Source organism: Garra rufa, chromosome 7 (genome assembly GCF_049309525.1).
Source record: "Garra rufa chromosome 7, GarRuf1.0, whole genome shotgun sequence".
Lineage (NCBI taxonomy): Eukaryota > Metazoa > Chordata > Actinopteri > Cypriniformes > Cyprinidae > Garra > Garra rufa.
In genome coordinates this window covers 52,171,979-52,197,587 of record NC_133367.1, presented here as the reverse complement: position 1 = coordinate 52,197,587, position 25,609 = coordinate 52,171,979, and the positions used below count along the sequence as shown (strand labels likewise).

Sequence of the window (25,609 nt, the reverse complement as noted above, 5' to 3'; positions counted from 1 at the left end):
TTGAAAGATCATAATGAAAGCAGTTTGTACGAATGAATGAGAAAATGATATTGTGTATACTGTATGCATTGCAATAGTTTATTTAAGTTAATAACGAATGTGCAGAGATTTTATTATCTTAAGTTACGCACCAGAAGGTACAGCCCAGGTGGCGAGACCCGCCCCTTTAGCAATGCCATTGGATCCCAGCATCATGGGACGTGCCCTAGCGGCCCGTTTAAAACTTCATGTTCCTAACAGAACTCAAAAAAAAAAAACTCAGCAAACTCAGCGAACTCAGAGCTCTCAGCTCTCGCCTCACGCCTTTCGCCTCTTGTGGTTGGAGTGTTTTTCCATCTGCGCTCGACCACTTGACTTGACCAAGCACGCGACTGCGCCATCAAAACTCTACAGAACAAACTGAAACTTCGTGACTGCCAAACTCTTCAAAGTCTCGCAACTCTGATACAGAAGAGCTCCGAAACGCATCGAACCGCGTAACCAGGCAACCGAAGACCGGCTCCAGCAAACCACTCCTCCACGTCGAGGGATTTCCCAAAGTACAGTCATCGACCAGCAACCAACCAGAACTTTCGCTCAGACGAGCCCCCGGAACCCCCGTTCCCGGCACTAACGCAAGTAACAAGATCTCTCTTTACTTCGCTGAAACTGGTGCAAAATACTCCCTAAGTAGTTAAAAGCTAAGTCTCTGCTTTTGTGATTTTCTAAGGTTGCGATCTAAGAACTAGTTAAGATGATAGAACATTTGGGGTTCTCTTCAACTCAGTAATTTCTCATCCCTGGAACTGTATGAGTGTGAGTGTGAATGTGTGTGTGTTTATTTGTGTTTGAGTAGAGATTAGTTTTGTGTCTTAGAGTAGTCAATAAATCATTGTTTCATTAAAAGAAGTGTCTTGAATTTTATGTTCACAAAGTTCTATCTGTGTTTAGATCAAGCTACCTCAGCTTTAAAATTTCCTAACGTAATATTTTGGTTTATTTGTGATCTTGGCCAGGAACATAATATAAACCTTTTTGAGTTAATACAGTATGCTGAATTGACCACTTTGCTGGACGAATGGTTAAGAAGTGTAATCTATTAACTCTGAATCAATTTAATCAAGTTCCGAATCTTTCGATTCGATTCCTTATTTGAATCATTATAAATTTGAGCTAATTAATCCTTACACTTATAAACACGATGATACCGACACACGTTCCGCATAGTTACAGACAATAACAAATATAGCAAAGCATCATATTTTGTTGTGTTATATAGATTCAATTAAATTCATTAGTTATGACATTTGCCAATTTTCTCACCACATAGACAGTCGATTATTGTCGATGCTATCACTGCCCCGGTTAGAATATTCTCAGTGTAACGTTAGCCTAAAAACCGACGTTAGCTTCAAAATAAACCTGTCGTATGCGACATAAAGTTAGTAAATAGAGCTTACCCGTGGTACTGGTACAGCAGAACTCTTTAAAATCCGTTTTTTGATTTTTCCTCCTTGGTTGGGGATGTAATCGTCTTCGCTGAAGTGAGCACTGCACACACGAAAATCCTTGATACTGGATATTTTAGCTCCCGCAGAGTAGCCGATGGCAACCAGCCAAAGCTGTCTCATAACTATATCAGAAACAGGAAAACGATGGAATCTGAACAGCGATCCCTGCACATTCTTGTGGTCACAACCTGGGAATTTACAAGTTCGCACCATTGTTAATTTTCTACTTTTTACGTCGTTGTCATTCGAGTGTGTAATGGAACAGCTGATCGGAACGTGCGAACTGACAGCAGCGCGGATTGATGGAAACGGAAAGAATATAGTGCCGATTAAAACTGAGGTATGATTTTTGTCAGGAGTGTTTTTTGTGATGTAAATTAATCAAGTTTTGAAACGCATATATTTTTTTCACGTAAAAACGCACAGTTTTGAGGCCCCGGAAACTAACCGTGACTACTTTCTTGAAAAACTTCCAGCGGCCAGAACTCTGACCAGGGAGGTGAACGCAGTGTGGGTCAGTGTGTATACACTATAGTGCTGATAAGGATTGCATACAACTTCATGTCTTAAATGCTCGAACTATCCCTTTAAAAAAAAGAAAATCAGATGACTAACTTGTAAGACTAGTTTAAGCAGCTTATGTAACCAGCCACAGGAAGACAAGGAAATTATTAAATTAATTCTCTATACATATACAGTAAAACAATACATTTTTCAGTCATGTATTAAATAATATAATGATTACTGGTCATTATTCCTTATTCTGCATAATCGTTTTTCACCTAATTTACTTTGACTTGTAAAGCAATTTTCACTTTTGAGGTCTAGAAAACAGTTGGAAAACAGATTACTTTTAGTTTCATTTCTAGTGATTCGAGAGCTTAGCTGTGTATAAATTGGATGATAACAAGCCAGAGCATCATTCCTACAAGATATCTGTGAGGAAACAGACATGGTATCACTGTGGAACAGTTCTTTACAGAAGAAAGCAAGTGATCTTCATGGCGACACTTGGAACATTGAAACTGATGGGACTATTGTGGAAAATAATCCGGCTCCTAACTGGCACCAGTATATCTCTGGCTCCTACGCAGAGTAAGAGCACAACATTTTCTTTTCACAATCTGTGTTTTATCTTGCATTGAGATTTATAATGTAGCATGTGCAATAATCTCTTATGTTAGCTCAAGTTTGTTAAATAATATAAACAGATTCAACTTATTTTTTATATAGTATATTTCATTGTTCATTATAACTACTGTAGTTAACTAATGTTAACAAATAGTGCCTTATTGTAAAGTGTTATTATGACTCAGTGACATGACGCATACTTTTTTTTTTCAATTGCATTTTTTTTTGTTAAAAATTGGTTTAAATGTGTACAAAAAGTTGCCATATATGTGAAGTACCTATCTCATGTATGTACTTACTTTAACTTTAGTTATCTTACCTTTTCTTTTATTGAAAGTTCACTGTATTAAATTTTCTGCACTATTTTGCATGATTGCCAAAGTGTTTTGTGATTTTGTCTTACATTTTTTGTAAAAAAAAAAAAAAGTATTTGTATTGTATTTATATTTTCATCACAGGATACAAACAAACTTCGCCCGATGATTCAATTTAATTAAAATATTGTGGTGCAACCATCAAAAGAACTACCATTTTGGGACTTTTATGATTAAATCTATTCAAAGATGACATTGCATCATACACCAATTAAAAAAATAAATAAATAAAAAATGAATAATAATGAATGAACTTTTGTAGGAAACTAGCCTGCTTTGTTCAGGTGGTCAATTCTGTGCTTGTAAATTTTTACAGAATTTTAAATATCATGTGGTGCGACCACTCCAGATTGTTTTCCATTATAGATATACAGTCAAGCCCGAAATTATTCTTACCTCTGGCAAATTCTGATTTAAAGTTACTTTTATTCAACCAGCAAGAGGCATCAATGTGGGAAAAAAAAATATTTCTCAGCTTTTTGTTTACATTTGAACAAAAAGTGGCATGTCCAAAATTATTCATACTCTTTAACTGTCACAGTCTATGGGAAAATCCAAAGTTCTGTACCATTCCAAATAGTCCTAGCCCTAATTACCCTGATTCATTGGGAACAGCTGTTTTAATCAAGTCAACAGGTGAAAAACAGAAGCTCTCTGCGGTTGGTTTGTGGACAGTCATGACTAAGACACAGGAGCTCACTGAGGAATTGCGGCTGCACAGTGTGGCTGCTCACAAGACATGAAAGGGCTATTAGACCATATCTAAATGTTTCGAAGTTCCAGTGGCTACAGTGCAAAGTATTATTAAAAAAATACAAGATGTTCTGCACTGTGAAAAATCTCAGAGGATGTGGGCAGAAGCCAAAAGTGACATCTGTGCTGGCCAGGGGTGCGTTTCCCAAAAGCATCGTTAGCCAACTATAGTCGCAAGTTCCGTCGTTACCAACATAGTTCAACGATTTGGTGTTTCCCGACACCATAGTTCAAACGAACATTCGCAAACAGCGTCGCAACTTATGTGGTTGGAACTACAGCTCTCGACCTGTGGTTAGAAGCATAGTTTATTGTTAGTAAGACATATGGGCTTAATAAATTATGCTCTTAGGCGCAATAAGCAAGCTAAAATGCAGTACAATCTATATATTCTATTCAATCTAAATATAAATGCATTTTAATCTATGTATTTTTGTGCGTCCTCTATAAGCACCTTTTTTTTGAATGGTGCGCATGTGCATGAATGCCTAAGGGAACCCCGGAGTATGACAAAAGAGGGAACCCGCTGTGAATCAAACATCAAATAAAGCGTAATGACGGAACAAAAAAATAGTAAATTTGTCATCAGGTGTTCATGATAGCTGCATTTTTGAGATCTCTAATCAGTTAAATAGCATAAGTTATTACTCGGTGATGTCATTAACAACAGCCCTACGTTGTTGAACTAATGTGGTTCAAACGACGGAGATGCGACCTTGTTCGGGAAACAGTCGTGACTAGCTAGTACGTTTCCACAACAATGCATCATACTATGGAGGTTAATCAGCGAGTTACGTCGTTGTGCGGGAACCTAATCACAATAAACAGCACCATTAAAAAGGAGCAATACATCAAATTTCTCAACAACAACATCAGGCAGAAACTTGCCCTTGGGCACCAGTGGACATTTCAGCACGACAATGACCCAAAACAAAGCAAAAGTTTTTTTTTTATGTTTTTTTTCCACAATGATACCTCCTATACATCATCTTATTATCTTCTGGGAGACATATGTGTCATTTCTAATCAAACAAAAAAAAAAAAAAAAAAAACTTGCTTTTTGAATAAAAGTAACTTTAAGTCAGAATTTGCCAGGGGTATGAATAATTTCGGGATTGAATGTATGTCCTAGAATTGGCAGTTTTTGTACTTTTATATTCAATTTCATATACAATTCCGACAAACCATAAAAAATACATCACAGAGCAAAGAGGACACTGACAACGCGGTGATGTACAAGACAGAGCAGGTTACTTTTGGTATGAATCAAAGTGTACTTCACTGTAATGTGTCCTGACAGATCGCTGTATTGCCTGTATCGCGGCACATGAACCGATCATCTCTTTACTATGATACCATTTACTATCTTATACCATGAAATAAACATGAATAAATATCAAAAGGTATCTTGTTTCAACATGAAAAGACATCAATACACACCATTTTTCAAGTTCAAGTCCACCAATGTTAATCTACTCTCCTGTCTGGTTTGTTTTTCTTAACCAAATTGTTTGTTTAAATAAACAATGTGTTTATAGTAACTCTTTACAATAAGGTACCATTTGTTAACATTATTCATCAAACATGACAGGACCTGGAAATACCAGTAGATGCCAACTGATTTATTCTCCATTTCAATTGCAGCTTCAAGTGCTCTCTTTGTAGAAGAACCTGGGGGTCTAGTAGAGTGCAGGTGGTGTTTAATTTCCACCTGAACAAACCAACAAGGCAAGGAACCATTAAATTACGATGCTACAAACAGGAGTGCAGGACATGCAATGAAGCTCAGTGGGAGGATCCAGACTTCTCAGTGTTCAACACTGATAAACTGGTTGAGAAACTAGTTAAAAATATCCGCAAGAAATGCTATGGAGAATACCCGGATGAAGAAAACAGATCCTCAATGTTCAATGACAGACTTACTGGACCGCATGAAAGTGCTCACTGTGAAGCCTGTCGGCTTGGCATCTGCAGTCAGGCCGACTGACTTTATTGATCTGCTCAAATCTTCTAAGTAGCTATAATAACCTATATAATTGAAAATATTTGTAAAAATGGACAAAAAAAAAATAAATTAATATATTAAATTTTGGGATGTGTGTGGAAAGAAGTGACAGCAAATTCCCTTCCTCGCTTGAAGCATTCTATAATAATTACGCTAAAATGAAAAACTTGTTTCTGTCACAAAATTAATCTTATTTATTAACCAAAGTTGCCTTTTACTCTTTGTTGATGAACTATTGTTAAATAAAGTTTAATCTTTAACATACTTTTTAACTTCTGAATGTAGAACAGTGCGCTACCACAGAAACCACCATATTTGTATTGTGGGTTTTACATCAACATGTTGTGCTTTGCATGTTGTCGCTTCTGTATTCTGGGATTATGAAATAAATGGAAATGGTGTGGTCAAAAGTCTGTGTTGGTTTTAGTTTGTCTAAGCAAATCAGTTATTGTGCAAATAGGTTGTCTGAGGGTGCATTTCTCACAGAGATCATGAAACTGTGAGGTAAAAGCTGAAATTTACAACATTACTTACTGTAATCTGCCTTCTCATTCTTCAGCTGATGGCTGTAGTTTTGTTCTCAAGACCACAGGTAAGGCATAGTCATTATAAGTTTCTAGAATTGTTTAGTGTTTTACAGGTTAGTTAAAGTGTATATTGCAGTGTGTTATCATCATCATTACAGGCTGCTGGATCCACAGCTATGTTTCCACATTTCCAGCTCATGATCTGCTGTCTCATCATGCAGTGTAAGAAAAAAATAGTTCATACACTCTTAAGAACCAACAATGGTTTGTGTGTATAGTCTGTATTAAAGCAGTATGTTGCAATTTGATTCACAACTGTTTTTATTTGAATATAGTTAACATGTATTCAAAGTAAATTCAAAGTATTAATAATGTAAATCATAATATACTTATTTGTATGAATAATGCTGTAAATATGCATCATTTCTATTTTTAATAATGCTTACAAAATGAATTATTTTCATATAAATAATAAAAACATTTTAAAGTGTTAGAAAAAAAAACGTTAAAATCTGATAATACAACAGACAAGCCTTTTAATTGTTTTATTTAAATTGCTATTTTATTCTTCCAGCTCTACTGATGAAATCCACAGAGACCATCAGCTGCTCCGAACCCACTACAGATGGTCTCTTAACAGCCCTGAAGCAAAACATCTTTAGCAAAACTGAAATAAGGCCAGTTATTAACCTGAAAACTCCCACCAACATCAGTGTGACCTTCACTCTGTATGGAATTTTAGATGTGGTAGGTTTTAATTAATTTAATTTATGGCCACACAAAGGCAGTATTCATTACATTAGAAATGGTGCTCAACCATTTGCAACCAATACTGCGTTCCAGACCCATCTATACAGAGTCTTTAAATAATTCAAACAATAGATTAATAACATTAAAAATAATAATAATAATAATAATAAATGTGATATAATACTTCAGTTTGTATTATTTAAAGACAACTTCATGTCGTCAATTAAAGGTGCAAACCTGCCTGCTAACTGGTTTATGAATAGCAATTGCTTATTGGTAATTATGTCAGAATTAAGTCAGTTTTTCTTTTTCAGGATGAAAAAGCACAGAAGCTTAACACATTCCTTTGGGTAAATTTGGTAAGTCCTTTTGCAACTGCTTTAAAGTCTCTTATTTACTGAAGTATTTTTAATTAATGATTCATTTTATTTAATTTATCAGACATTTTTTTTATTTAAAAGTGAAAACAATTCAAGCTGAAAAAGAAATGTGTGATAAAGTGTAATGTGCTGGAGATGATGGAAGAGCAACTGCAGATAGAGATGTAATTAGGAAATAACAAAAGTGCATACATCCAAAAAGATGAAGAAGAAGAACAAGAACATCCAACACAAAACGTCCATAGAAAGGACAAGACCTGACACAAGAACACCACACGAGAACCACCACAATGGAATAGACGACCACTGGAAAGCCTGCAGAGCAAGAGACCACAGTGGAGCCAGTGGAGCTGAGGAACACCACAGAAATTATGAAAACCACCACAGTGGAGCCCATGGAGTTGAAAACCATGGTGAGGCCAGCCGAGTGGGAAGTGAGGGTGGAGCCTGGGGATCTGGGGGCCATGGCGGAGCAGAGACAGGGACCACAGGGTACAGGAAGTTCAGGGGCAGCCTCCATGGCTGTGACAGGAAGCTCAGACAGTTCAGTTTATTTTATTATCACCGTGCTAGGGAGCACAAAGACCATCAGACTTGGGACCACTGGAATAAGGAGTACAGAGACTAATGGACTTAGGACCACTGGGCAAGATAGCACAGATACCGGGCCAAAGAGCACAAAGACCAATGGACTTGGAACAATCGGACTAAGGAGTACAGAAAGCAGTGGACTTCTGACAGCTAGGCCAGAAAGTACAGAGACCGGGCCAAGGAGCACAAAGACCAAATCAATGAGCCAGAAAGCACAGAGACCAATAGACTTGGAACCACCAGGCCAAGGAGCACAAAGACCAAGGGACTTGGAACAATCTGACTAAAGAGCACAGAAAGCAGTGGACATGGGACCGCTGGGCCAGAAAGCACAGCGACCAATAGACTTGGAACCACAGGGCCAAGGAGTACAGAGTCCATCAGATTTGAGACCACCGGGCTAGATAACATAGAGACCAGTAAACTTGGGACCACTAGGCCTAGAAGCACAGAGACCATCAGACTTGGAGCCACTGGGCTAAGGAGCACAGAGATCATCAGACTTGGGACCACTGGGCTAGGTAGCTAGAGACCAATGTACTCGGGACCACCCGGCCTAGGAGCATAGAGACCCTCAGGCAAATGGACTTGGAACAATCGGGCTATAGAGCACAGAAAGCAGTGGACATGGGACCACTTGGCCAGAAAGTACAGAGACCAATAGACCTGGAACTACCAGGCCAAGGAGCACAAAGACCATCAGACTTTGGACCACCGTGCTAGGTAGCATAGAGACCAATGGTCTTGGCACCATCAGGCCTAGGAGCCCAGATACCAACAGACCAGAACCACAATGATTCACAGGGGACGGTGAGCCATAGGCCACAGTGTAGGGAGAAAGGCAAAGTCAATGTGCTGTTCAAAGGTTAAGTCACATGACTTAGCTGGCTCAATAAGTCAGAAACAGAAAATATCTTTAAGGACATACTCCTCCCAGTCCAGAATGGCCTGTTGGCGCTCAGAATAAATCTGTGTAGGCCTTGATAGTGTAGTTGCCAGACTGCCACTAATAGATCTGCTGGCTGATTAGTTAATTAGTAATCAACAAAAATGTACTAATGAAGACATTTTATGTTTGTAGTTTTGGAATATTGAAGGCTTGAGCTGGGATCCTGATGAATGTGGAACAGACAGAATTTCAATACCACGAAAACAACTGTGGAGGCCTGATATTATCATCAATGAATTGTGAGTTCAAAAGTATCAATATTTCGGAATTCTGTGATCAGTTTACTACAATATAATGCCTTTTATGTATATATTACTGCAATTTTATATCACACATTTTATTAAGTATGGCTGGCCTTTGGGGTGCTAGATGTTTGAAGATATTTTATTTTTTATTTTTTGCAATTTAAAAAATATAAAAACTTTGTATGGATACTAGAAAGAACATAACACCCATACCTATTCTTTTACTTTGAAGCATTGATGAAAATAAAGTCCCAGACACATATTACCTCTACCTCGCATATACTGGTAAGGTAGTGGATGATCTTCCATTTCACGTCATTAGTTCTTGTAACCTGGACATCTACACCTTTCCATTTGATATTCAGAACTGCACCTTCACCTTTAATTCATACCAGCACACTGGTAATTTACCTTGCCTAAAAAGTAAAGTTTCACTAATAACTACTACCAAGTTGAATGAACCCAATAACTCTCTTTGTTTGGTCTTCTCTGTAGTGCTGGATGTTCAGTTGTCCTTTGCTGAACCGGTGGAGGAAACGTTCAAAAGTTCTCTTGAAGCGATGACAACTAAAGGAGAGTGGGAGCTAGTCGACATGCTTGCTGAAAAACCTACGATACCTCCCCATGAAATGAATAACTCACGGGACATGCTCACTTACTATGTATTATTATTTAAATACAATTATAATAATTAACATTAAATGCTATTTTAAGTTTTGGATAATTGTCGGCAAATTCGTAAGAATCTCATTCAAACATCTTCATACAATCTCCACTGAGTTTAGGGATGCATCGCATTCAATTTGAAATTGTGTATTTACTTTTGTCCTTCATACATTCTCTCATGGCAATTCATTATTATTCTAAGTTTTAGCTCATTTCTGGCTAATTCGTAAGAATCTCATTTGAACATCCTCATACGATCTACACTGAGTTTAGATTTAGGGATACATCACATTCTAATTGAAATTGTGTAATTACTTTTGTCCTTCATTAGATTGTCCTCAGGCGCCGGGCGACTTTGTACGTGGTGAACCTCCTGATTCCCAGCTGCTTCCTCATTACTGTAGATCTGTTCAGCTTTCTTCTGCCACCTCAGTCCGTGGATCGTTCTGCCTTCAAAATGACCCTCATTTTGGGTTACACTGTATTCCTACTGCTAATGAACGACCTGCTGCCCGTCACAGGAAACAACTTGCCTCTCATAAGTTTGTATAGAAGCATCATTATAACTTTAAAAATGCTATACGTTAAGAAAAAAAATAAATATATATATATTACCTTAAAATGATTATATTACAACATACTTAGCATTACAATAAAGTAATGAAAAGCATCTGTGTTTTTTCCAGATGCATTTTTCTCCCTCTGCTTGGCTCTGATGGTGGCCAGTCTTCTCGAGACAATTCTTATCATAAATATTCAATGTGGCTCCACTCACTATGGACCCTTACCTCGATGGGCCAAGGTGCTTTTCCTCAACTATGTTGCCAAACTTGTTCGTTTAAGCAAAAAAACCAATGACCAAAACTGTGATCCTGAAGGTGAGTCTTGCCATGCAAAACCATGCAATATTGGGTCCAAATTACAGAAACGTATTTTTGTTACTTTTAATTTTTTCGACTGAATGCCACAACTGGCCAATCAGACCGAAGTATTCAGAGTGCTATGTAATACCATAATACATTTATTTTAACAACCTCTCTTGTACCTATAGAGCGCAGAACTGAGACCAAACGCTGTGATCCTCCATTTGAAACCTCTCAGAGTGAAGCAACACATAAGACACCTGCTCTTCTGGAACTGAAGAAGATAAGCCACGAATTACAATCCATCCGTCAGCAGGTTGATAAACAATTGAAAACTGATGAGAGCGCAGACGAGTGGGTGCATTTGGGTCAAGTCATTGACCGCTTGCTTTTTTGCCTGTATATTGTGTTTCTTTCAGTTAGTTTTATCACCATTGTAGTCTTTTGGATATACTGGTACCGGAAAAATGCATCTTTAATATAAAACCAAATACTAGGAATGAGTGATGTTGAGTACTGAACCTGTAACATATTGCTTGTTATTAATGGAAGGTGATACTGCTCTATAGTTAATAGTAAATATTTTCTGCCAAAGGTGTGATGGCATCTGTTATATCCGTTGGTTTTCTTATTATTATTCCTCCGTTGCTTCCGCTCTTGAGTCTATGGCAGCCCATAGAATCTCTTGGGGAAAAGTTATGAAATTTGGCACACTGATAGAGGACAGTCTTGTCATTAACCACAGCAAATTTAGTTTCTCTAACTCAAACTCTGTAGCACCACCACTTGTCCGAAATTTCACTCATGTTTATGCTAATTTTTCTTCTAGACTATGAGGTCTAAAAGGAAAATATTTTTTCCTCTGAATCCTTGGCTCATGTAGAGTCGAACTCCAGAATGTAAAAATCATTAGGTTTTTTTTTGTTTTTTTGTTTTTTGCTATTTGTAATAGTTAAAAGAAAAGTTTGTGTGTGGTATAACAAGAACTATGAACTATGACCAACTTGCACAATGTCAGAGCAAAGCCACCTAGTGGTCAGGAGAAATTAAAAATTGCTATTTTTGCTAATAACTTCACAATGCTTTGGCCTAAAATAACAAAGCATGCTCCACCGAATCTAAAGAGACCAGTTTAGTCGAACCATGCCCAATTTTCCCATGTCAGCCATTTTGGGTGTTGGCCATTTTGAATTTTGTCATAAAATGCTATATTTTATGAACACATTGCAGTATCGTTACCAAACTCACTATGTGTCTTCGGCACCATGCTCTGACAGTACTCAAGAAGTCTGGGGGCAGCACCACCTTATGGTCAAAATTATAAATACATTTTAAAAATGCTAATGACATTTGATTCAATTGGTCTATTGTAATAAAAGTGATCTCAATATATTCCTTGGGTCATGCCGACAACATAGTATGCCAAAGTCGGACAAACTTCCTGTCCACCATTTTGAAGTTTAAAAATCTTCATTTTGAACTCTGATTTTCACCAAAATCAAATCAGATCATCTTCAGACTGTGCTGACAGAAAGTTATGGATTTCGTGTTGATAGACAAAACCGTTTTAGTATAGTAACGCAACAAATTTGAAGCATGATGCCAGACTATGCCTGAAGCTGCATCTCTGCAAAGCTTTGACATATTGACACCAAACTTTGTGTGTGCCATTGTCACCTCACACAGAACAAACCACACCAATTTAATAACAGTGCCACCTGTTGGTCAAACGTGATAAGCCATTAAATCATATTACCAGTAGTCATTTTAATCCAATCTTTGTCATTTTTAATCCAATTTGACTAAAATCATCTTTAAATTGCTTCATTTACTCATTGCTGTGGTTGGTCTGATGCTTGCTTCAGTAGTGCATGGCCCCTTAATTGCTGCTTGCAGTTATATTTGTATTTGTTTTTGTCTTTACTTTTGTTTTGCTGTTGTATTTTTATACAGCTAATTAATTATCATAAATGTGTAGTCCTGTCAGAGTTGAGACCTAGCGGTTTTACAATTCTGTTGGAAATGTCGCAAATGTAATTCTGTGATGTTTAAATAATTTTTAAATTAATGAAATTATATATTAAGGGTTAAATAGAATAAAGAATGTTTTTGGAATCACTGTCGATGTAGTTTTCTTTTTCCCCCTCATCATATATGTGGAAGATCTTTATTTCAGTCAGAAAGAACAAAATGTAAGGGGCAGGATTTGACATTATCTGTTAGGAATTGACTGGATGCCAGAAGAGATTTACATACCTGAACAGGGAGGGATTTCTGACATCAGGAAAGGGAAAAGGAAAGTTGGTTTCAAAGGTGGAGAAAAAAAAATTAAACCATTTTCTAATGTATTATTTAATATTTTACAAGTCATTATTGAATCATTTATATATCATGATCATGCACACTAATGCAAAAAGCAATAATTGTGAATGTAAATAGGATCAGTTTTAATTACATGTTGACATTAGCTGTACTTGTTGTCTAGTAGGTGGGGTTGAAAATCAACTCTCAGTTTCATTTCTGTGATCATAAGCATGCTCATTTATGACAGCTGCAGTGATATGCTCATGTCGTGTGACAGTTCTCATGTAGTTTCAATCAGACAATACCAGATTAGACACTAGCTTAAAAAAGCAGGCTTTTCGAAATTATCCTGTGTAGATAAAGTAAAAATCACGTTCATAAAACAAAACTGTTTCATAAGTCTTTATTCTGCCATAGTCCACTATCTCTGTTGGAGATAGCCTTTGGAAACCAAAACAGATATAGCATGAACTGCAGTAGATTCCGTTTTGTTTCTTATGACTCTAAAGTTAAAAAGGCACTCCACAAGACTCAGCACAAGTGTTCTGCAAATGAGTCATTTTTGAAAGTAGAATTAAAGCAGGTTCAAACATATTTTAAATGCATTCTGTTGAGATTTTCATTTTATTGTGTTTCTGCATCGTACTTCAAATTCCTAAAATAAAACAATTTTATTACATGAGTATTTTTATATATTTAGGATAAAGTCTGAACTGGAATTTCATCTTTGATTTGTATATTTATCACATATACAATCACACAGTATAAAAATAACATTTATACTGTTTAGTAATGTTATCAGGATTCAGTTAACACTACATCTAATCAGTGTTAATAAAGTTTGCGAAATGTCAGGGGAACCATGCTAACCATAATGTACAGGGGTTGGACAATGAAACTGAAACACCTGGTTTTAGACCACAGTTAGTATGGTGTTGGGCCTCCTTTTGTGGCCAATAGAGCATTTCGTCTTTGGAATGACAAATACAAGTCCTGCACAGTTGCCAAAGGCATTTTGAGCCATTCTCCTCTTGCAGATCAGGGGTCAGGTCACTACATGATACTGGTGTAGGAAAATGTTATCTGACTCGCTCCTCCAAAACACCCCAAAGTGGCAAAATAATATTCAGATCTGGTGACTATGCAGGCCATGGGAGATGTCCAACTTTCATGTTCATCAAACCACTCTGTCACCTGTCTTGCTGTGTGTACTGGTGCATTATCATCCTGATACATGGCACCACCTTCAGAGTACAATGTCTGAACCATTGGGTGCACATAGTCAACCTTCACACCTGTTCTTACTGGTGGAATGTGCAATCAGTGAAGATTGGCCACCAGGCTGCAAAAATATAGCCATGAAACCTCCAACATTATATTGGCCAGTGTTTCAGTTTCATTGTCCAACCCCTGTATTTTCAACATAACAATTATGAAATATGTAAAATGACTACCAATTTCTACCCTATATGTTTTGGGAAGTTTTGTGGAGGTTTTTTTTTTTTTTGTGTGTGTGTGTGATTATGTACTAATAACTTGTGCATTTCCATCTACAAGCTGTCCTTAGTGGTTGGAATCAGTTGAGGGCCTTCAAAACTAAAATGTCTTTATTAAATATTACTGTGTTGTTTATTGTTTCATTAAAATTTGTCAAATAAATTCTAGAAACTTTTGTCCATCATTAAAACAAATTGCGTTCAATCAATTTATTTCACGAGACAGATAGGACCAAGCACTGAACCCTGAGGTTTTAAAATCACAAAGTACCATTGATTTTAAGAAGCAGAGGGGACCAAGAACTGCAAAGTTCCTGGAGTTTTAAAATTGTGAATTACTATTTGTTTCGAAAAGTGGAGGGGGCCAAGCACTAAACCCTAGGTTTTTAAACTTATGAATTACTATTCATATCAAGAAGAAGAGGGAGGTGAGCACTGAACCCTGGGGTTTTCAAATGTATGAATTACTAATTATTTCAAAAAGCGAAGGGGGCAGAGCATCGAACCCTGGGGTCCATCAAAAAATAATAATAAATGGGTTCAATTTTCTGAATTTTCACATCCCTAGCAAACATTTTGAGAGATGTTTTTGACACCTTGAGGTTCTCTGCTTGAGAAATTTTGACAAATATGAAAAACGTATACTTTACTACATTACTACATAATGTGTGCATAGACCTTTACCAGAAACCGAAACCACCAGATTTGTAATATGGGATTCACACAACATACATTTTGCTTTGCATGTTGTTGGCTTCTCAGATTATAGGACAGACAAATATCTAGGCAAATCAGTTTAGGTATATAGTTTGACACTCTATTTGAATCCTCACAGACATCAAGAAACTGTAGATAGCCAACCATTTTTCATTCTAAAGCAGATGATGGCTGCTGCTTTGCTCTTAAGACCACAGGTAAGACCCAGTCTTAAAATAGTACATGTCGGATATTATTTCGATTGTTTATTTTCAACACTGTCTACTACATGCATTATTGATTGAGGTTCATCGAATAAAATATGAATACAGTAATTAATAATATATTATTGTTCGTTGTTACATAAGTAATGAACTGTTCAATTTGTATTTAATATGGTAAAATTTCCAAGAGCAGTTTATACATTTCTTATAGTAATGTATACTGCCGAGTACTATGCTACTCACTGAGTCCAAATTACTAAACACAGAATATTCTTATTATATATAAGTCTATATATTTTTGTATTAATACGCAAGTACCTGCCATTTCTCTTTTTACATTTAATAAAAGTAACATTTGGATACATTAACAGGATTCATTTAAAATATGTGTGGAGAGTCATCAAATTTCCATGTTTATTAAATGTGGTGATAATTTATTACAGGTTGCTGGATTCAAAGCTCTTCTTTCACAGTTCCAGCTCATTATCTACTGTCTTTTTATGCAATGTAAGATCACATTAAAATTTGATCAAGAACAAGAGTGCAATCACATTAAATTTGATCAAGAACAAGAGTGCAATCACATTAAACTACAGCGGGGAAAATAAGACCCATCAGCATTTTTATCAGTAAGGGGATTTCTAAGTGGGCTATTGACACAAAATTTCCACCAGATGTAGCCATCAAGCCAAATATTAAATTCATACAAAGAAATCAGAACATTTAAGTATACAAGTTGAGTCATAATAAATAAAGTGAAATGACACAGGGAATAAGTATTGAGCACACTTTATTAAATACTTTGTAGAAAAGCCTTTGTTGGTGATTACAGCTTCTAGACGCCTCTTGTATGGAGAAACCAGTCGTCTGCATTGCTCAGGAGTGATTCTGGCCCATTCTTCCACACAAACGGTCTTTAAATCTTGAAGGTTCCTTGGGCCTCTTTTATGAACTTTGATCTTCAGTTCTCTCCATAGTTTTTTGGTCAGGTGATTGACTAAGCCATTCAAGCAACTTGATTTTCTTTCTTTGAAACCACTTCATTGTTTCCTTGGCCTTATGTATGGGATCATTGTCTTGCTGAAATGTCCATCCTCTTTTCATTTTCAGCTTTCTGGTAGATGGCAGCAGATTTTTATCCAGAATGTCCCAGTACATTTCTCCATTCATCCTGCCTTCAAAAATATGAAGTCTGCCAGTACCCCTTGCTGAAAAGCAGCCTCAAACCATGATGCTTCCACCCCCAAACTTAACTATCGGTATGGTGTTCTTGGGGTGGTGGGCAGTGCCATTTCTTCTCCAAACATGGTGTGTAGAATGACTGCCAAAAAGTTAAATTTTGCTTTCATCTGACCATACTATAGTCTCCCAATTATTCACAGGCTTCTCCAAATGCTGTTTCGCAAACTTTAACCGAGCCTCAACATGCTTTTTGCTCAGCAATGGAGTCTTGGGTTGTGAGCGTGCATGGATGCCACGGCGGTTCAGTGCATTGCTTATAGTTTTCTTTGAAACAACAGTACCTGCTGATGCAAGGTCTTCCTGAAGTTCTGCCCGAGTGGTTCTTGGCTCTTGGAGAACTCTCCTGATTATTCTTTGGACTCCTCGGACAGGGATCTTACGTGGAGCACCTGATCGCGGCCGGTTTATGGTGAACTGATGCTCTTTCCATTTCCGGATAATGGCCCCCACAGTGCTCACAGGAACATTTAGCATTCTGGAAATGCACCTATAACCATTGCCATCAAATTGCGTTTCTATGATATGATTATGAAGATCTTGAGAGAGTTCTTTGCTTTTTACCATGAAGTCTTTCCTGTGTGCCTTCTTGGTAATCAGAAGCCTTTAAAGGCCATCAGTCAAGACTAAAGCAGCTCATATTAATTAGTACTGATAGGGGGCAGGGTTTCTCTCGCAGTACTGACAGATTTCAGGTGATCTCCTGGCTTTCTATGTCTTTTTGCACCTTGTTATCTTCATGTGTTCAATACTTATTCCCTGTGTCATTTCACTTTATTTATTATGACTCAACTTGTATACTTAAATGTTCTGATTTCTTTGTATGAATTCAATATTTGGCTTGATGGCTAATTCTGGTGGAAATTTGTGTCAATAGTTCACTTAGAAATCCCCTTACTGATAAAAAATGCTGATGTGTCAAATATTTATTTTCCCCGCTGTATTTAATCACTTTGTAAAACCTTTAATTAACAAGGTAATTAAGCAATGTTATGTAAACTGTTAGATAGTTGTTCGTGTATATTTTAATTCTGTTTTTTTTTTAAATCATATGTTAAGTGATAAATGTAAGTCATCGGTTTTTGATTTCTACATATTTAGTTGCTAAACTAAGTTTATATTTAATTCATTTAATTTAACAAGGTCATCCAGTTTAAGCTGTTTTTTAAATTATATCTTATTTTATTTCATTTGTTTTTGCAGCTTTTTTAATGAAATCTGCAGATACTATTAACTGCTCCGAACCTACTTCAGATGCTCTTTTAGCTGCCCTGAAGGACAGCATCCTTGATAAAACTGACGTGAGGCCAGTTTTTTACCAGAAAACTCCCACCAACATCAGTGTGAGCTTCACTCTGTATGGGATTTTAGGTGTGGTAAGTTTATTTATTATCAGTAACAAATGTGTGGTAATTAGTACAAAACTGTAAGCCATGTATTCCAAAATCAGGGCCAAGTTAAAGAAAAAAGCAAGAATCTGAAAATAATCTGAAGGAAAAAACAGACAGAAATATGAGCAGACATTGTTGGGTTGTCTCGTTTGTGTTACGAGTAGGTGCTGGATTGACGAGACGAGACACAAGATTACAAACAAAGTCTTTTTTTATATAAATCCAAGGAACAGACTGATCAGGAAACACGAATAACATCCACACGTTGCAGTAACATAAAGCATTCAAAGACCGACTGAGAACTGAACACTGAGACAGACTTATAAAGGATAACTAATAATTACAGACAGGTGCAGGGAATTACAGTGACGAGGGCTAAACCAAAGTAAACAGATCGACGGGGTGAGACAATGGGAAAAAACAAGTAGACAAACAGACATAACTATAACATTACGCTCCCCTCCGAATAGGCGCATCCTCGTGCCGTAGAAAACAGAAACAGAACAAAACAGATTAGAGGGGAGGCAAAACATAAAGACGGAGGAGGAGGCTTTGGCGGAGGACGCAACCCCGGGAGGGGGACAAAAACCAGATAGGACTTAGTCCAAGGGGGTGACGACGATGGGAGGTGCCTGGGAGAAAACAGGAGGGACCCGGAGCAGGAGAGGCTCTGACAGACCCAGACCACAGCCATGATGACGGTCCACAGTGGAGCCGACAGAGAGAGGAGCCATGGTGGAGGAAGGGCTGACGACTGGGAGGGAGTAGTCCGTAGAAGCCGGTGGGACGGAGTGACGAGGCACAGGTGGAGAAGCAGAGTCCTGAGGTGACGGAGGGAGGACTGACCAGGGCGGAGCCGGAGAGACGAGGGAGCCTGGTGGAGCTGGTGGACCGACAGGCGATGGTGGAGATGAGGGCGCTGAGAGCCGTGGTGGAGCCGCAGGGTCAGAGGGCCGAGGTGGAGTTCTGGACTCTGAGGCTGGAGGCGGAGATGAGGGATCCTCCAGCCATAACACCGGTGGAAACTGGCAGACCTGCGATGAGCCCACTGCACAGGTGGTGGGCTGAGGTTGAGCAGAGGGGCTGACAGGGGACAGCGGTGACCAGATAGACGGAGACATGAGCAGAAGAGGGGGGGGGGGGGATTTCAGACTGACAGGTAGATCATGACAGATAGATATTTCCATATTGAAGTCTATTAAATCCCCAGGATTGTATTCCAGTGGTACTTCAGTAAAGAAGTCTATTAAATCATCAGAATTGTCCTCCAAAATGTTAGAAAAGAAGTCTATTAAATCCCCAGAATCCTGATCCATCTCACCCCCAGCGGTAGTGCAGTGGGCAGGGCTCTCTAGTACCCTCACTTGCTCCACGTAGACTTCCACCGTCGCGGATGTAGTGGCCAGCTCACGCACCTGGTCGGACGTGTGGGACGCTAGCTCTGTTGCTCGGGGATAAGGTTCCTCCTCCGCGGTGCGCTTGGGCTCAAACTCCACATATCGGAGTGATGGTTGGCTGGGCTCTGGGTCATGAATGGGGCTGACGTCCTCCTCGACGATGCCGACAGTCCAAGACGATCCACAGGACCCCAGCACCCACTCGATGTTGTCGGCGATGCTCTCTCGAGGACCCTCCCCAGACAGCCGCGCTTTGGGTTTTAAAATTTAGGAATGACTATTTCTTTTAAAATGTAGAAGGGGCCAAGCACTGACCCCTGGGGTTTTAAAATTATGAATTACTATTTATTTCAAGAAGCGGAGAGGGTCGAGCACTGAACCCTGCAGGTTTTACCATTAACAAATCACGATTAATTCCAAGAAGTGTAGGGGGCCGAGCACTGTACCCTGGGGTTTTAAAATTTACAAATAACAATTTTAAGAAGTGGAGGGAGCTGAACTCTGAACCCTGGGATCATAAAATGTATGAGTTAGTATTTATTTCAAGAAGCAAAAGGAGCTGAACACTGAATCCTGGGATCATGAAATGTATTAATTACTATTTATTTCAAAAAGTGGAAGGGGGCCAAGCACTTAACTCTGTGGTTTTAAAATGTATGATTTACTATTTAGTTTAAGAAGTGGAGGGGGCTGAGCACTGAAACCTATGGTTTTACCTTTTTTTTTCAAATTACTGTTTATTTAATTAAGAAAAAAAAATGACAGTTTAGATAGTTTTTTAGACAGTTAAATAACACTAGACTTTTTTTAATTTTAAAGTCATATTGAATCGGCTTGCCAATAATACTTCATAATTCATTAAATTAAGGTATACATACTAGTGAGCAGGTCTTCAGGCAATTGTGAGATGAAATTTTCTCTCTTTCTCTTTCAGGATGAAAAAGCTCAAATATTCGATTCATTCATTTGGCTGTATTTGGTAAGTCCCTCTGAACTTTATGCCTCTCTGAAAGCAGTGCGATTTCACGCTTTTTTATGCAACTTTGTAGATGGAATATTTTTGTAGTTTTGGAATATTGAAGGCTTGAGCTGGGATCCTGATGAATGTGGAACAGACAGAATCTCACTGCCAAGAGAAAATCTGTGGATGCCTGACATTGTGATTAATGAATTGTGAGTTCAAACGTATCAAGCTATTATATTTATGCCATTTTCATTCAAATCTGAAATGCTTCATGAAATGCAACTAGATTTGTTAAAACTTTAGTACACTTGAGACTCACTCAAAGTATGATGGATAATAAAAGAAATGCTCTGTAAACACTACTTGTTCCTATAAAGTTGCTTTGTTTTACTTTGAAGCATGGATGAAAGTAGATCCCCAGACACTCAATACCTCTATGTCCAACACACCGGTTGGGTAATGGATGATCTTCCTATTCATGTGATCAGTTCCTGCAACATGGACATCTACACCTTTCCTTTTGATATTCAGAACTGCACGTTTACTTTTAACTCATACAAGCTCTTTGGTAAGTTGACTTGAAGGATATTTCAAAATTTAAATATAATTTAAAATATAAATTAAAATATAATTGAAAATATAATTGAAAATTTAAGTACTAACTTTATAAACTGATTATGTTATTGGTTTGGTGTTTTCTACAGCGGTGGATGTTCAATTGTTTTTTGTTGAACCAGTGGAGGTAACACTTTATAATTCCCTATCTGTGTTGCAAACTAAAGGAGAGTGGGAGGTAGTCAACATGCTTGCTGAGAAACCTCCGATACCTCCTGAAGAGCTAAATATTACTTACGATACACTCATTTACTATGTATGAATACAAATTAGTTCAATTTTGTAAATTTTATAAGATATATTGAAACAATCTTTTATTTATTTATTCATTTATTTATTTATTTTTTATGTTTTTTATGATTCAGGTCATTCTAAGCCGCCGACCCACCATGTACGTGGTGAACCTCCTGATTCCCAGCTGCTTCCTCATTACTGTAGATCTGTTCAGCTTTCTTCTGCCACCTCAGTCCGTGGATCGTTCTGCATTCAAAATGACCCTCATTTTTGGTTACACTGTATTCCTGCTGCTAATGAACGACCTGCTGCCCGTCACAGGAAACAACCTACCTCTCATAAGTTTGTATAGAAGCTTTATTGTAGCATTTCACTGTCCTAACCAGCCATGTGACAATCCTCCAGAATCATGTAGGTTTTCCTTCTTCCATTAAAGCAGTGGCAATATTTGTCACTCATTACAGTCACTGCTGGTTACGACAGTTTTAAAGTGTTTTTCTGTCAAGTTTTAGCTGATTACCTCTCTTTAAAACTCTCTTTCCAGATGCATTTTTCTCCCTCTGCTTTGCTCTGATGGTGGCTAGTCTTCTAGAGACAATCCTTATCACTAATATCCAGTGTGGCTCCATTAACTATGGACCTTTACCTCAATGGGCCAAGGTGCTTTTCCTCAACTATGTCGCCAGACTTGTTTGTTTAAGCAAGAAACCCAGTGGCCAAAATTGTATTCCTGAAGGTCAGCCTTCCAAATATCATTTACGAGTACTTTATTTCGGCATGAATAGCTAATAATTGGTAACTGATAATAACTAGGTTTCTCTTGTCCATGTAGAGCACAGAACTGAGACCAAACACTGTGATCCTGCAGTTGAAACATCTCAGAGAGAAGCAGCATATAAAACACCTGTTCTTCTGGAATTGAAGAAGATAAGCCACGCGTTACTCTCCATCCGCCAGCAGGTCGAAAAACATTTGAAAACTGATGAGAGCGTGGAGGAATGGGTGTATTTGGGTCAAGTCGTTGACCGATTGTTTTTCGGGCTTTATATTATATTTCTTTCAGTTAGTTTCATAACTATTTTGGTCTTTTGGGTGTACTGGTACAACAAAGTTGCATCTTTAATTTAAATGAAACTATTAAAAGTAAGTGTACACTGATCAGCCACAACATTGAAACCACTGAGAGGTGAAGTGAATAACATTGATTACATTGTCACTGGCATATGTCAAGGTGTGGGATATATTAGTCCAGGGTTGTCCAATCCTGCTACTGGAGAGCCACTGTCTTTCAGAGTTTAGCTCCAACCCCAATTAAACACACTTGAACCAGCCAAGAAAGGTTTTACTAGGTACACTAGAAACGTCCAGTCAGGTTTACTAAGGATGAGGCAAGTTGGAGCTAAACTTTGCAGGACAGTGGCCCTCAAGGACAGAGTTTAGAGACCCCTGAATTAAGCAGCAAGCGAGTAGTCAGTTCTGGAATTTCATGTGTTGGAAGCGGGAATAATGAGCAAGGGAAATGATTGCTTAGAGAATTAGTGACGGTCAGAAGACTGGATCAAAACATCTCCAAAACATCAAGTCTTGTGGGGTCTTCAGTGCAGTGGTTAGAACTTACCAAAAGTGATGAAAGGAATGACAACCGGTTAACGAGTGTCAGGGTCCCATGGCTCACTGATTCGCATGGGGAGCAAAGGCTAGTCCAATCACACAGAGAAGCTACTGGAGTTTAAATTGCTGAAAAACTTGCTGGGCATGATAGAAGGTATCAGAATAAGTAGTGCATTGCAATTTGCTGCATATGGAATATGCATTCCTGCTGGGAAACCTTGGGTCCTGACAATCAAGTAGATCAGGGATTCTCAACTCTGGTCCTCGAGGTCCACGTTCCTGCAGAGTTTTGCTCCAGCCTTGATCAAATTCACCTGAATTTAACTTTATATGGATCCTAAAGACCTTGATTAGTTTGTTTAGGTGTGTTTGATTAGAGTTGGAGCTAAACTCTGCAGGAAAGTGGACCTTGAAAGCCAGAGTTGAAAACCTCTGATGTAGATATTACTTTGACATGTTCCACCTATCTAAAGATAGTTGCAGACAATGTAAATCCCTTCATGTCAATGGAGTTCCCTGATGGAAGTTTCCTCTTTCAGCCCTGGTACATAGCTAAATTGTTCAGGAATCGATTGAGGAACATGACAAAGAGTTCAAGGTGTTGCTTTGTCCTCCAAATTCCAATATCCTCCAAAATCTCAATCCAGTTGAAGCATCTATGGCAGGTGTGTCCACTCCTGCTCCTGGAGGTCCACTGTCCTGCAGACCTCAGCGCCGACCCCAATTAAACACACCTGAACCAGTTAAATTCTTAGGCAGGTGTGTTGAGGCAAGTTGGAGTTGTGCAGGACACTGGCCCTCCAGAACCAAGTTTGGACATTGGGGCCTCACTTATAAATTGTTGTGCAGAAACCATCCTAAATTTGATCTTACGATCATCTCTCAAATATGTGTACATGTGTATCATAGAATGAACTTATGTGCAGAAAACACACGTACACATCTCTTTCAAATGTGAAATCTATGAATCGTATTTTATCTTGAGCTTGCGTGCAACTGTATAGTTTCAGCTATTGCAAGCTGCAATAAAAAGCTTACATTTTCAAAAACCTGCAGTACTTCGACAAGAGCAAGTGTATTTGTCTGCTAGGGCTGCACAATAAATCACATGCAATTGTCATGCGCATCTCGTCAGTAAAGCCGGTTCTGTGTTTAGTAGTAAATCTCCGTCACGCGCATTCAGATGTCACGGCATTTAAAACACTGAGCCGTAGATCACTGAAAAGCTACACAATATCGTGTTCAAAATCGAATGCAATTCATCCGCGATTATGAATGCGATTTTGCGTAGCTTGTCGGTGTTCTACGGCTCAGTATTTTAAATGCCGCAACATCTGAATGCACATGATGGAGATTTACTACTAATCACAGAACCGGCTTTACTGATGAGATACGCATGACAATCGCATGCGATTTATCGTGCAGCCCTATCGTCTGCATGGACCCTGACGTGGCACTAAGCACTTTTCCACATCAAAGCCGTTTTTTACAAATATGAGCGTTGACATGCATTTAAGCGTACTCGCACACTAAGATCAAATCTGAGTGTACGCACACTTTATAAATGAGGCCCCTAGTCTATGGGATGTGCTGGATCCAATCTATGGAGGCCCCACCTTGAGTCTTGCAGGATTAAAATTATCTGCCGGTAATGTCTTGGTGCCAGATACCACAGGACATGTTCAGAGGTCTTGTGGAATCCATTGTTTAACCGATCAGAGCTGTTCTGGCAGCACGAGGGGAACCTCACAATATTTGCAGGTGGTTTTAATGTTGTACCTGATCACTGTTTATGAGACTGAATCTCTAAATATGAGTTACCATATATTGAATCAAATTGTCTGTGATAGTTAAGATTTTTTGCAAATGTTCTCTTCTGTTTTTTCATATTTGTTTGTTTTGTTGTTATTCCAACTGTTATTCCAAGGGTGAGTAGCAGTGGAAACTATAAAAGCATTGTATAATATATGTTTATGTGCTATATGTAGCTATGCCGTTTTAGATAACTGTATTAAATATATTAACGGGTGTTTATATAAATAAATATATGGATTTCATCTGCAGTTTATGATTTTACCCACATCTTTTTGGTCTTTCAAGAAATCTACTTTTTTTTCTCAGAGACTGAAGCATTTTTCAATAAAGCAGTGTAACTGCAATGCCATTGACAGTGTTAGGCAAAAACTTATTTTTGTCGCTTTTTTCAATTCTGAGTTTTTAATCTCAAACTAAAATCCGACATGAAGGAAAATTTCACTTTTTAGCTCAGTTTCTTACTTTTTCCACATTTTTGAGAAATTAACTCAAAATTGCAAGCGGAAAAAGTCAGAACTGGATAAGAAAAATTGCAATTACTGTATGTTTTTTTTTTTTTTTAATTCTATGAAGAAATAAGCTACCATACCTGACTAAATATTATTTTGTTTAATTAAATGAAATATCATGAATGTGAAAAAATGACCAAGCAACTAGATGTCAACAGAAAACATTAGCAATCTATCATGTTTATGCTAACTTTTGAACTATTAGGTCTAGAAGGATTTTTCCCCCCTCTGAATCCTTGGATCATGTTAAGTCGAACTCCACAATGTAAAAATGATAAGGTTTCGTTTTGTTATTTTTAATTGTTTGAAAAACCTACAATTTCTAACTCCTCCTAGACAGTTTGACTGATTTTCACCAAAATTGGTGAAGAGCATGCAAAAATGGATGTG

At 38.0% G+C, this 25,609-nt stretch overlaps 3 protein-coding genes across 3 annotated transcripts; all 3 read left to right on the top strand.

Moving 5' to 3' along the window:
- The first annotated feature begins 2,442 nt into the window (after positions 1-2,442).
- LOC141338270 (receptor-transporting protein 4-like) lies at positions 2,443-5,735 on the top strand. Its single transcript, XM_073843815.1, has 2 exons — positions 2,443-2,585; positions 5,393-5,735. The coding sequence occupies exons 1-2, from the start codon at positions 2,443-2,445 to the stop codon at positions 5,733-5,735; spliced, it is 486 nt and encodes a 161-aa protein (XP_073699916.1).
- A 580-nt stretch (positions 5,736-6,315) lies between these two features.
- Positions 6,316-11,208, top strand: LOC141338244 (5-hydroxytryptamine receptor 3C-like). Its single transcript, XM_073843787.1, has 10 exons — positions 6,316-6,345; positions 6,439-6,502; positions 6,855-7,027; positions 7,345-7,389; positions 9,083-9,189; positions 9,428-9,597; positions 9,691-9,857; positions 10,193-10,403; positions 10,548-10,739; positions 10,913-11,208. Exons 1-10 carry the CDS (start codon positions 6,316-6,318, stop codon positions 11,206-11,208), a joined length of 1,455 nt encoding a protein of 484 aa, XP_073699888.1.
- A 4,200-nt stretch (positions 11,209-15,408) lies between these two features.
- Positions 15,409-23,623, top strand: LOC141338243 (5-hydroxytryptamine receptor 3C-like). The gene is made up of 11 exons (XM_073843786.1): positions 15,409-15,438; positions 15,888-15,951; positions 17,887-18,059; positions 20,406-20,450; positions 20,538-20,644; positions 20,834-21,003; positions 21,140-21,306; positions 21,416-21,626; positions 21,829-22,020; positions 22,117-22,286; positions 23,543-23,623. Exons 1-11 carry the CDS (start codon positions 15,409-15,411, stop codon positions 23,621-23,623), a joined length of 1,410 nt encoding a protein of 469 aa, XP_073699887.1.
- The last annotated feature ends 1,986 nt before the right edge of the window (positions 23,624-25,609 follow it).

Coding starts and splice junctions, on each gene's coding strand:
- LOC141338270 (XM_073843815.1), top strand. CDS start 2,443: ATGGTATCACTGTGGAACAGTTCTTTACAGAAGAAAGCAAGTGATCTT. Junction 2,586..5,392: donor ATCTCTGGCTCCTACGCAGA/GTAAGAGCACAA, acceptor TTTCAATTGCAG/CTTCAAGTGCTCTCTTTGTA.
- LOC141338244 (XM_073843787.1), top strand. CDS start 6,316: ATGGCTGTAGTTTTGTTCTCAAGACCACAG. Junction 6,346..6,438: donor TTTTGTTCTCAAGACCACAG/GTAAGGCATAGT, acceptor TCATCATTACAG/GCTGCTGGATCCACAGCTAT. Junction 9,598..9,690: donor TAATTCATACCAGCACACTG/GTAATTTACCTT, acceptor TCTTCTCTGTAG/TGCTGGATGTTCAGTTGTCC.
- LOC141338243 (XM_073843786.1), top strand. CDS start 15,409: ATGGCTGCTGCTTTGCTCTTAAGACCACAG. Junction 20,451..20,537: donor CATTCATTTGGCTGTATTTG/GTAAGTCCCTCT, acceptor ATATTTTTGTAG/TTTTGGAATATTGAAGGCTT. Junction 21,004..21,139: donor TAACTCATACAAGCTCTTTG/GTAAGTTGACTT, acceptor TGTTTTCTACAG/CGGTGGATGTTCAATTGTTT.